General features: G+C 36.2%; 1 protein-coding gene across 1 annotated transcript in view; it reads left to right on the top strand.

Moving 5' to 3' along the window:
• Positions 1 to 13,474, top strand: part of LOC131684826 (putative mediator of RNA polymerase II transcription subunit 26) — a 160,951-nt gene that overhangs the window by 77,141 nt on the left and 70,336 nt on the right. The window contains exons 3-4 of the mRNA XM_058968016.1: positions 2,134 to 2,326; positions 2,624 to 2,817. Coding sequence (XP_058823999.1) covers positions 2,134 to 2,326; positions 2,624 to 2,817 — 387 coding nt within the window. The remainder of the gene's footprint in view (positions 1 to 2,133; positions 2,327 to 2,623; positions 2,818 to 13,474) is intronic.

Raw genomic sequence — 13,474 nt, 5'->3', positions numbered from 1 at the left:
ATAACCCCTGGATTCTGAGGATAAGTTGAAAAATGAGACCACAGATTACAGACGCTTATTTATTCATTTAATTTTTTTTCTTTGTAATTTTTGCCACTCATAAACCAAATTTTCGGATTAAAAATAGTTGTTTTTATAAATTTGCATCACCAACTTATAGGGTCTAGAGTATTTTTTTTAAATCGAGGAAATTTTTTTCAAAAAACTTTTCACCAATCTGACACATTTCACTGTATCTCAATAAAAAGTAATAAGAAGAGTTGCCAGACTCCTAACAAGTAGATTTCATAAGAATGGAACACTTCTCACTTCATATTTCTGCGTTATGAATGAAACGAAAAGGTGGCAATATAGTTGCCACTGCCTTATAAAGGGTTAACGGAATGAAAGTCAACGTTTATAAATGCAAAGTAATTGGACGCTTCCTTACTCCAGGACGATATGAATACAGCCTGCAAGGAAGAACAATTGAAAGCGTTGGCTCGATCTGTGGCTTTAGAATGTATACAAAGATGATTGTTGCGATTCGCTCTCAGGAAACTTCCTTTGAATGAACCAGTTGTATTACCTTCTTACGTCGATAGATGTATGCTACTCGGTCTGCAGACTCTGGCGACCCGCCGTATCTTCCTGCAAAGAGATTTTGTTTTAGGCTTGTTGTAAGATAATATCGACAGTTCAGATCTTCTTTCGGGCGTTAATTTGTATGCGCCTCTCCGTGCTACAACTATCGTTTTGAACTGCATCACATCCGTCGTTCCGATTCCCAACCTCTTTCATTTTCAACAGACGCCAAGATAAAATTAATTTAAGGCTCAAGTTACCTCAAGGCTTGGTAGTGTACGTAAGAAAAATTGTGTTCAGCTTTGCTACCAGATTATCCATTTAAACCTTTCCAAAACTCTAAAAGAAGAATTTCAGTCGATTTATTAGATCATCACGGTTCAATTCATGTAAAATACCTGCTGGAAAAACTATCGGCTTAGGTGAATGGTGCTTTTGAAAAAGTGGCTGTGGTTTTTTCATTGCGCAGTTGTGTTGCGTACCCCAGTACGGTGTGGTTGTTTAACAAAAAATCACAGCCACTTTTTCAAAAGCACCATTTAGAGAAACCGATAGTTTTTCCAGCAACTATTTTGTATAATTTGAATCGTTGTGATCTAATAAATCGGCTGATATTCTTCTATTAGAGTTTTGAAAAGGTTTAAATGGATACTCCGGTGGCAAAGCTGAACACAATTTTTCCTACCCAGCTTTCAAATCTAACACATGCTCAAAAAATGTAACTTGAACCTTAAACCATTCGCCCGTGTTTGACCTTTATCGTCATTACTGAATTTTAAACAATTAATAAAAAATGAAAATGAAATTTGTTGAGCAGGAAATGCCGCCTCCAAATTTTGCCGCTTGGGGAGGCTGCCCCCTTCGCCACCCTCCCGAGCGCCGCCACGTGAATAGTTTCACAGAATCATTAGTTTTATTGGATTCATGAACTGGTTCTTGCGTACTTAAGAAAAAGTTCACAAATTTAGGAGATATTACTAATCATATTCACTTTCATGCAACTCTGTACATGGTCTTAAAATTTCGTCGTGGAATATTTCGCCAAATTTGGAATATTATTTCTGTTTTAAGCTCAAGACTAAAATAACACGATAACGCACAAAGCAATTACGAAAAACGTGATGATTTTCGCGTATCGATATTATAGATGTAATTAAAATTAGGTTGAAAATCGTAAGGCAAAAATTGATGTACATTTGCATAAAAATAGTTTCGTGCCAACTCACAGTTGAAAAGAATTACTTCTGGGATTTGTTTTTCAATTGAGGTTTGTCGGGATACTGTTCTAACTGATGTGTTCAAACGGGTGAGATGAATTAAGGGTTACAGTATCCCTATTGCAAAATTCTATTTTAACATAACTATGTTATAGTAACAACCGAAAATTACACTGAACAAATCATTCATTCTTCATAGCAGATGGTTTGAATATTAGAATAAGATACAAAATGAATCACCTTTCCGTGCACCTGCTCACCCCAATCATTCAAATAAATCGGCTTATTTTTTGATATATGACCAATCGCACGATCCCATTTAAAACCGACGCACATTTCTTTCTCGTTGCAGAGCAAATTCCTGCTGTTATCTCTGCTCGCAGCACTGGTCAGCGGTGATAGCAAACAGCAGGAAAATGACCACCAGAAACAACAGGCTTCACAGAAGGTCACGAGCGGTAACGATGGTAGCGAGAAATCCACCATCGCCGGTGCCGACAGAGCTCAGAACAAACGTGGAGCTCCGGTTATTCCGACAATCGTTGGTAAGTACGACTTTAGGCATCACTTCAAAATCCGTGCATGATTTAGTCCATTCGAATCCGTATGTAATCCAGCTCTTTCAAAAAACGTAGAGGATACTAATACTTCTCTCGGTGTGTCCCTCTGCTTGGTGCACAATCAGATTGAGCACGAAACAAATTCGAGCTAGTTTTCTACCTTGTGCAAACTTCAGCCAACATTAATCATTCCCGTTTATTCACGGAAAATGCTACATACCTTTACATACTATCACATACGTCCGTCCGTATAACCGTTTCCATCTGTTTGTCCACCGGCAGGAACCCCTCAGCATACCTACATAAATCAACCGGCGGGGCCAGCAGCCGGAATCATTGCGACATCCGTTACCAACCACCCGGTCGTCGCCGGGACACCAGGTATTGCAGCTGTTAGTCCGTTGGCGTACGCAACCAGCTACGGGCAGCCCCATCACGGTCTTGGACAACTGGAACAGAACGTTGGCTCACCACAGGTAACGTACATCTGCATTCTTTTGGTTTGCTGACGGTTCGGTCTATGCAATGTCGGAACGAAGTGTGGGGGATAAGGTGACTCTTGTTTTATTGTTATTGTCACTATATAACTTTGTTTTATGTTAGTAAGAAAAATTGATTTGGGTGGAGCGGTAGGAGCATTTTCACCTACATACAAGTATGAATTCGTTTCTTATTTTCTAGCACATTTTGATTCGCATTGAATTTTTTTTTAAACGATTTGTTTCTTTAAAATTATTCGATGTCATAAACAGGCTACATAAGTGGAGAACCCAATTTTTAGCGAAGCCCCAAGTGTTCCAATTCTAGTATAAAGTCAACATCAGCATTGATGCTGTATTTGTTAGATCAGTAGTTTGTCAGTTCGATTGGCAAACTTAATTTAGTGCAATTGAATCATTACCAGGTAGATTTATATTCCGAAAATCTTCGATATAATCATTCAAAATATTTTATTCAATGTTGAGCATGTCAATTTGCATGCACTTAATGAAGACACGGTAGGAATACCAAGAAGACATAAATTTATAGTTAAGCTACCACCAGAAGCAATATTTTTGTCGCTTAATCATGACAATAATAATAACATATCGCTGCCTGACATAAAGTAATTTGTTGATATTTATGATCCGATTTTTTTTCTGGTTCAATTAGTCAGGATAATAAATCTACGATCATTACGAAAAGTGCGACACTTTCAGTGGCACACTTTCGGTGGCTTATCGGAACTGAGCCCGACAATGTTGGTACTCAATTAACCCAACATCACCATCGCCATTAACGGATAATGTCCGGTTTGACAGTTCTCCACTAATAATAATAATCATAATAATAATAATAATAATTAACCAATTAATTGTATTCGTCCTTTCCGTATCGGTGAATTACAACCACACACAGACGAAGTCGCCCATTCACATGGTGGAAAATCAACACAAAACTATGAATGGCTGCATGGGCTCGGACTGGGCTTTGTAAGTGATGAATGGATATTCTCTGTTATAACGTACGAAAAACAAAGGGAAATGCTGCGGGCGCTTCATTTGTCTATTCATTGGTGTGATGATAAACAATGTACCTACTTATCATCGCAGAATAACTCAAATAAAATCAACATGTGTAGCTTATGCTACAACAGAGTCGAATCAAACAGCACAGATCGTTCGGATGTTTTGCCTATGGCGGAAGGATGGTGACGAAAACGTCACAAATCTTTTATGGAAACTGATTAATAATAATTTTAATTTGCATGGGTTTCGTACCAAGTTGCATATTTCTTGCTAAATCATAAGTTTTTCTGTAAATTGAGAATTTTGTCGAGGACGAACCAGAAACATGTTTCTACTTAAATTCTCAATGCGGATGTACTCAGGCAAGTTTAGTGAAGGATAGATACTCCTTAATTCGCCTTACTTTATCATCTTCCGTCGACTTAATTTGAAGCAATGTATAACATGAATTCACTTAATACTTAATAAACCTTACAAAGTGTGATTTCTTTGGTTTTAAGCGAAAGGAAAACGTTTCCAGTTTTCCAAAATCTACAAAACCGTATTGGACCGACGGACCAAAATAATTATCTGGGTTTTGTGATTTTTATACCGCTCGAATGAAAATTTTTCGGTTTAGCTTTGATGATACCCCAATCGGGGAATTGGGGGTAAGACGGACATGTTAAGGTTATACTCAAATAAAACATAGTAAAAGCATGTTTTTGTCAACATGAAATACTCTATGTTGTAGCTCCATATGATAGCTTTCGAGTACCCAGAGGGATTATGTTACAAAAATCAACAAGTATCTTTTTTGAATAGAAAACAACGAAATATCTGCACTTTTTCCAGACTGCGGGTGAAACGGACATATGGTGGGTGTAAGACGGACATGTCGCCAAAAGGATGACCACAATACAAAATATTAAAATTTACTGTTTTTAACGGATGTTTTGGATAGTTTGTGGTTCTTCTTAATATGTATATGTTCAATTCGAGGTGAAAAATAACGTTTTGGCGTTCAATTTAAAGTTGAATCAAATGATGTATTTTCTAATCGTTTTATCCGTTGTCATAAAGAGCTATACAATCAGTTCCAATGATCAGTCAAATCATTTATATAAAACTGGAAAGTTACATATTAAATACGCAATTGGTAGCATCAGTTCCTCGATTACACATAGCCAGAATATGGGACCTGCGCAAAGTCTTCTATTTTTTCCAGGTCCTAGGAATTCCGTATTCAGCCTCGGTCACATTAACGTACATATTGCGGTCTACTACATGTGAGACTTCAGCTAACTGGATGGTTCTCCACGTTTAACTGCTAGAATTTCGTTTCTACACGCGAGACATTCATATTGTAACCCGTCAGGGTAACAATTTAGCACTGGGTGGAAATATACCTTGTTTTACGTATACACTCCGTAGAGTGTATTGTTTACGTAAAATTATGCTCACCACTGTTCCATATGATCGTTCGCTTTTTACGTTAAATTTTGTTTATATTTTTGTTTGCGAACGATTTTGTTAGATCAGATAGGTGTAGTAATTTTTGTTAAATATTTGTAGGGGAATTATGGTTAAAACCGACACCTTAAGCTTAACAATTTTTCTAAGTTGCCACAAAACCAATAAAATTATAGTTTTTATGCAGAATTCTTCTTCAGAAAATTCTTAACAAGACTTAATTTTTTCAGCGCTTCAAAAAATTAATTTCATTAAAAATTATTGGTTGTAAAACTTGGAAAACAAAGTGACTTTTTGTAGGCACTGCGGGTAAAACCGACACCCCATAGGGGTAAGATCGACACCCCCTTTAATTTATTTTCGCTCCACTTTATTAAAATCTTTATGTTTATTAAAAATGAGATATATTCGTGATTAATAAAGTGTGAGTATGTATGATGCAAATATGTGCTTTTTATTGCTTCATCGTATAGTGAGGGGAAGAAAGTTCGAAAGCGTAGTACTATAAATAAGAGTATTTTATGCTATAGGGTTGTTATTTATTGATACGTGTATTTCCAAATAATCCTTGCGCACATCATTGCAACCTCCAGTGTCATTTTATTTCATAAGAGAAGATTTGCAAGCGTTCTACGTTCTGCTAATTGGATTCATTCACTTATAAGTGACACACACACTTCTTAGTAAAACTATCTTTTTTAGATTTGATTTTTCGGACTTTGATCATCAACGATCTATTGGGGTAGGCATAAGATCATTGTCTCATTGTGATAAAGTTCGTCAATGACAAACCAAGAGAACACTAGAAATTCGGTTTGATGAGCTTTTTGCAGAAATAGCAAAAGCTTCGATAGAATCAGATAAGCAAAAATTCCAATTTTTGATTTTTAAAGGGACTTACAAGAAATAAACACAATAAAAGTATTTCTGTGTATTTCTGCTAATACTATTGTGTTCTAATAGGCTAATTGAAGTGTCACAAAGATCACCAGTATTTTTAAATGAATAGCAAGTATACACAACCATCTTAACAGCGTGTCGGTTTTACCCTAACCACAGGGTGTCGGTTTTACCCCAACAGCGCACATTTTTTTATAAATGCAATTAAAAATATTGAATTTCTCAAACTCGTCTTCAATACACCTAGTTGATCATAGGACAGACCGATAATAATAGGTACTGAAAAATGTGGTGATTTGAAAAGCTTTTGTTCGATTAAAACCTTAAAATCTACCAACGAAATTTAACATCCAGACGAGTATGAACGCTACTGTCGTATGTTTTGTTTATTTTTATGACATTCGGCGTACTAACGTAAATCCAATTTTTCTTCAAATGCTCTAAACAAACGTACTAATAATAATGTATCATTATGAAATGAATAAAAATTTGATTTCTAGGAAATGTTGTGGGGTGTCGGTTTTACCCACAGTGTCGGTTTTTCCCACAATTCCCCTATATTAATAACATAGGATTTAGTCAGGTAACCGCTCTCCTCTCGCTGCGAAAAGTGTGCAGACTATGCTGTACCATAGCGATGGCAGCTATGCGGGATGTGCGTTTTTTTGGTGCTGGTTGTCGGTCGGAAGAAAAGCAGGGAGAAAGTGACGAACCACGGCGTAGAACAGACGTCCATTTAGAAGTTTTTTTCTCGGGAGTTTTCCGCCACTAGAAAATGTTTCAGTGCGCGTGCGACGGCAAGTAATCCCGTCGAAAAGTGTCGGTCGTGGTTCGGTTACCATAGTGTTTTGTGGTGTTGGGTCGCCGGATATCAGAAGCTAAACGCAAAGGAGCCACTCGCTTCCCCGGCTAATTACCAAGGACCCAGTGACACCACGCCGCCCTCACTGTGGAGGATCAGCCGAACGAGCATAGCTCTCCTCCACAGTTAATCGCAAAGGAGGGCGAAGGAGGTAGGACAATGGATCCACCTGAGGTAGTTTACTGCGGTATCTACCTGGGCCATTCACGGGGAGTGAGTGGACCCGGCGATTAATCGCCCCGTCGCTAGGGAGGTTCCAACAAAAGAGCCTTGCTCACCTCCCTGGCTAATTGTAAAGGACCGCTGCGATAGCAGCCAACGGTACCTGCGGGAGAACACGGCCGTCGGAGTCCCGGCCGGTCGGATACACCTTCGCCTTCTGCCATCGCCGAAAGTAGCTGATTAGTTTCACCGGCAGAGTGCAGCACAGAGGAGAGGAGAATAAAAGTAGGTAAATTTAGTTTATTTGTTTTTTGCTCTTTTTTGTTTGTTATTATACGAAAATCCGAAATTCCGGTAGGAGCACCTAGGCCGCCCTGAAAAGAAGGGTTCGCCGGGCAAACAAGAACCCGAGTAGTGGGCAACCCTAAACTTACAATATAAGGATGAATCAATAGAATTAATCAAGACTGGCCGTCTTGCCCCACCAGTACACATATTTTTTAAACGCTTGCACTTATTTACACGTATAAGAACTTACCTGTTATTTTCCACGAAGATGTCATTTAAGAGTTACATGTTCGAAATAAAAGAAAAAAATCGCGAAAAAATTGATTTTTTCCTCGTTAAACCTTAAAATCAGAGACGTAAAAATTACATCCGCAAGAAGATGAACTACTAATTATCAATGTTTACTTACATTTTTCGCTTTTACCAATATTAAAGGCCTACTGAGTGCTTCATAATTCAAGGATATCCATAAAGAGAGAGTACTCATATAATGCAATTGAACTTTATATGCTATATGCCTAAAATAACCATGTGTCCGTCTTACCCAACCTGTCCGTCTTACGCACAGTTCCCCTACAATTTGATTGGGCTTAATTCCGGGCGGTTTGTGGGATTCACCCCTTTCTTAATGACGTCTACGTTATTATGTCGATACCACTGCATTGTTCTGCATTTTTACAGTAGTGACAACTCGCCAAACCTGACCAACGAGGCTATGGTGAGTTCTATTGCATTTGGGCATTTTTATTGCTGTATGCTTTGTTATGAAAATCGGATTTAGTCACAGCTACAGATTCCCTGCCAGGAAATCATCTTCCCTGCAAACTTATACGCAAATTCAAATTCTGTACAGCCACCTTGTTCACTTTTTTCGCCAGCGCCAGTTTACTTAAACAGTTTTGGATGGGCATAGTGTAGTTGTTAAATCGATTGCCTTGTACGCAGCTCACCTGGGTTCGATTCCCAACCCCGCACATAGTTTTAGAGATTTAGAGAATAACCCTAAGGTTAAAACCTCTATAATCGAAATAAAAAAAAAAGTTTTGGATCTTCTTCAGGTTACACTTGACGATCGACCAATATTCCTCGATTGGACCGAGCTCTAGTGTGCTAGGCGGGTTCTCGTCGTTGGGCGCCACCTGAACCTAGTAGGCGTCATATCACTACATGTCTTTTTTCCGTAATGGCAGAACTCAAAATCCAGCAAAAATAGCGTTAAACAATCATATTTCTTCTTGAAAGGTACGTTTTTTACATGTATTCTTTCACGTAATTTTTCTTGTTGACGGTCTCGGTCGCAATGAAAAGGTCGCTTTTCAAACCACAGGTACAGAAAGCCTGCCAAACCAGATATTCCTGTGTGAACGTCGACAGCTTCATTCACTTTTAACGATTTCCTTAACTTGACGTGCAAGTAGTTCGGATTCAGGCTATATGCAAGCAAAATTTCTCTGTGCTGCTACCCTTGCTTGGAAGACACTTTTATAATTGAAGAGCAAATGACAAAATAAAAAAAACGGCATCTTGCTGCTGACAGGCAAATAAGGGTTTTTTCAAATTTGTTGAATATTGTTGTAATGATATACCAGCTTCTGAAAATAGAACACCTCATTTGTTTGATAGTGTAGCTGACTTTTTGGTTTCGGGAAAAATTGATTAAAGTGATTTTAGCGAGTCGTTCATTTATATATTTTGTCAGAATATTATTGAAAAACTCATAAATAAACCTTGTGCAAATTGAGAAAAATAATAGTAAGATGGAAGTGTAATAATTTAAAAAAAAACCTGTTTTAATCCACCTAGCGGTGCAATTGTGCCTTTCTCATTTCTCTAAACTATGGCACGGAGGCTTTTTATGTTCAACATAATTGTGGAAATGTCCATTACATTCTTAGTACACTTTGCACTTATACACAATGGCATGCCAGCCACGAACTTGATGAGCTACGTGTCGACGGTGAAACACTTGAAACAAAAAAATATCATACTCCATTAGCCTAATCAGCATTAGATCAATGTTATCTGCTTGCTAACTCATTTTGTCATGCGGGGATGGGTATGTGAGGAGGGCGAAAGTCCCATGAATGAACGACTCCCCAGCTTAAATTGGTATGCTTTGTAATATAGTGGTGGTTTAAAGATGATGGGGTTGAAAGGGAGGGGTATGAGGTGGTGGTCTGAGGGGTGATTTAAGGAGATTTTTAAAGGAGGGGAGTGAACAGTAGAGGGGGGGGGGTGTAACCCCTCTCCGTAAACCATCAACTACGCCCCTGTTAAAATCCAGAAACCTTATGCGAGTTGAAAAAAAAATAGGGATTAGGTTGACGTTTTTCAGAGTGATTGCATAACCTTTCTATATGAGAAAGGCAAAAATGTGCAAAATCCAAAAACGTGAATCTTCGTCAAATTTTTTTCGTGTTTGCATCAAATCTCGACGTTTTATGCACCTTGAATACATTTAGCATCAAAAATAAAAATTTTATTTTTAATTTTTCCTATAGTTTTTATGCGAAATTTCTGTGTGGCCGCACTCTGAAACCCGTAATTCCGGAACCAGAATTCCGATCGATCCAAAATTCAATAGCAGCCGATGGGAAGGTTGCACCTTTCATTTGAGACTAAGTTTGGGCAAATCGGTCCAGCCATCTCTGAGAAAAATGAGTGACATTATTTGACACATACGCACATACATACACACACACATACACACACATACACACACATACACACACATACATACACACACACATACAGACTTTTTCCGATCTCGACGAACTGAGTCGAATGGGATATGACACTCGGCCCTCCGGGCCGGGATTAGGTTGACGTTTTTCAGAGTGATTGCATAACCTTTCTATATGAGAAAGGCAAAACAAAAACAAAAGAATCATTCAATGCAGAATTTAAAGAGAGAAAACCAAAAATAGGAACAAACTAGGAAAAACTAATAATTAGATAAAATTCAAGTTTTGCTTACGTATAGCCTGAATCCAAACTACTTACACGTCTAGTTAAGGAAATCGTTAAAAGTGACCAAATCAACTGTCACCAGCGTAATGGCAACCGGGAGGAATTGTGGTGGACATTTTCAAGCATATGAAGCTATCGACGTTCACACAGGAATATCTGGTTTGACAGGTTTTCTGTACCTGTAGTTCGAAAAGCGACATTTTCATTTCGAGCGACACCGTCAACAAGAAAAAATACGTGAAAGAGTGCATGTAAAAACGTACCTTTCATGAACTAATACGATTGTTCGACGCTATTTTGACAGGATTCTGCCATTACGGAAAAAGGGCATGTAGTGATATGACGTCCACAATTTTCATTCGAGCGGAATAAAAATCGCAAAGCAAACGAGAAGGCTAAAAGATTGCTTAAAATAATGGAAGAAGATAAATAATATGCAAATAGTTCAAAAACATTGGTATGTTTTTGAAAAATACTAAAAAATAGAAAAGAATAACATAGCGGAGGAACAACAGAAAATGGACAAGATTAAGACAATGGAAAAGCTACAATTTGAAAGTATATAAACAATTTGAAGAAATAGCAAAACAAAACAGATTGAATTAATTAGAATTAGACGAAAGTCGATTTAAAAAAAAAAGAAATTGCAAATGGATTGGTTAAAATAGCGAAAAACGGGTAAAAATCAAAATGAAATAAAATATTATGAGCATTGAAAACAGGAAAAACGGCAAAGGGAAGAAAAATGAATTCAACAAAAGATATAAAAGCGAGACAACAAAAAAGGAACCAAATACAGAAATGAACGTTAGGCGTAAAAATAAAAATAATACAACATGTTTGAAACATGAAAATTAGCAACAATATAAAAAATGAAAAGCATGAAAGCAAGAAAATGGCAAATGTTAAAAATGTTGCAAAATTGAAGAAATGATAAAGAACAATAACGAAATAAATAGTTAAAAATAAAATAACTATGAAAAATCAAACCGTGGACATTGCACAAGTTATTTTATTTAAATGAACTAATTTAGAATTGAATAAGTGCGACGGAATAGTAGAAATAGAAATAAATGGGAACAATTGAACGGAATAGATTAAAGAAAAAATAGAAAACAAGAACAAGTGGGGATTGTCCAAAAACAGACAAAAGTGAAATCATAGAAAACATGTAAAATCAAAATGGTTTAAATGGGTAAAAATGAAAATGCTAGAAGAAATGGGAAAAATAGGACTATTACCATACAGAAAAATAAGAAAAAAATTCAAAATTAAAAAATTTAATGATAAATAAATCTATATAAAGTAAAAGTGGAAAGTATTCCAATTTGATGAAATGGAAAACAGAAAACATTCACAAAACGCAAAAAGAGCTAAACAAAATAATGGTAAAAAGATTTAAATGGAAAATTAACAAAATAAAAAACCCGTTTTAATCCACCTAGTGGTGCAATTGTGCCTTTCTCATTTATCCAAACTACGATTCCATGGCTGGGTATGTATAATATAATGGTGGAAATGTCTATTAGATATTCGGTGAAATTAACACATACGTACAATGAATCGACAGCTACGACCTTGAGTTGCTATGTGTCGACGCTGAAACACTTGAAAACAGCGGCGGATTCAGGAAGAGGGTTCGGGGGTTCGGGGGTTCGGACCCCGCCAAAAAATTTCAACTTGTTAAGAAATTTTGAATTGGTTTCTCAACTCAAAATCATTTCAAACCAAATTTTTAATGGTAGCCCTCACCGTATCCTCCTAACTACGACCCTGTTAAAATATAGAAAACCTATGCAAGCCAAAAAAAAATTGACCGGGATTAAGTTGACGATGTTCAGAGTGATTGCATAACCTTTCTATAGGAGAAAGGCACAACATGGAATTCAAAATTGTTTAAATTAGTAATAAAGTAAAATGATAAAGGTAATAATAACAATATAGCAAAATTAAAAAAAATCATTTTCTTAAGCAGATGAAAGAAACTTAAAATTAAAAATAAGGAAAAAGGGCGGATAGAGAAATACTAAAACAGATTTCTTGAAAAATAAACTTTAGTTAAATAAAATGAATAAATATAATGGAATCAATTGAACCAACGAATGAAAAAGGGACAAATAAAACGATAGATAAAATGAAAAATATGAAAAAAACATGAAAAGGTAAAACAAAGTGAGAAAATTGGACAACTAAAAATTCTTAAAAAGCAAAAATGAAAAAATTGAAAAGAAAAATATAGGGCAAAATACACAAAAAAGTTAAATAAGTTTAAATGGAGAAAATAGAAAGAGCAAAAGACCTTGATGAATCTAAAAAAAACCAATATGACACAATGGAAAGAGAAACAATTTGGAAACATTAGAAACTCTAGATTATACCAAGAATATAAAAGTTCTCTGATGACTTGCAAAGAAAAGGAAAAAATATTTAAATTGAGAAAGTTAAAGATGAAAAAACTCGGATTCTCATTTTTAAATACTTTTCCAAGTGAACGCGAAAAATTAATATGAATCGTTTTATTCGTGGATTCTCATGTCCTTTCTTGATTTTGTTTGGAGTTATTCAGAATTCGTTTCTCAAGTCCTATTTGACTAATTGAGCACTCTAAAAGAAGGTTACCAGGTTTTCTTCGTCTTTCTAATAGATTATTATGTGATTCATGTACTAGTTACGAATTTAAGGATTTTACTTTAACCGTGTAGTTTTGAATTATTTAGTAAAATGCGAATCAAAATCAAATTCTTGAAGCCGGGACTCAAAAACACTTGATTTTTTTTAAAAGCCGGTCAAAATCCATGAGATAATTATAGTAAAATATGCAATTGAAAATAAATTTCAGTCTTTTAATACACAACTTACAAAAAAGATCTTTTGTCTTTTTGCCCACTGCACGTTAAAATCGTTTTGGAGTTCTAAGTTTCCAATTTTCTTTTGATTAGTCTGTCGTACAGTATAAACTTTATGATATAATTTACGATCAATTTTATGATA

This window comes from Topomyia yanbarensis, chromosome 2, assembly GCF_030247195.1.
Source record: "Topomyia yanbarensis strain Yona2022 chromosome 2, ASM3024719v1, whole genome shotgun sequence".
Classification (NCBI taxonomy): domain Eukaryota; kingdom Metazoa; phylum Arthropoda; class Insecta; order Diptera; family Culicidae; genus Topomyia; species Topomyia yanbarensis.
Note: the sequence above shows the minus strand (reverse complement) of the source record. Positions and strands in the feature narration are given on the sequence as shown.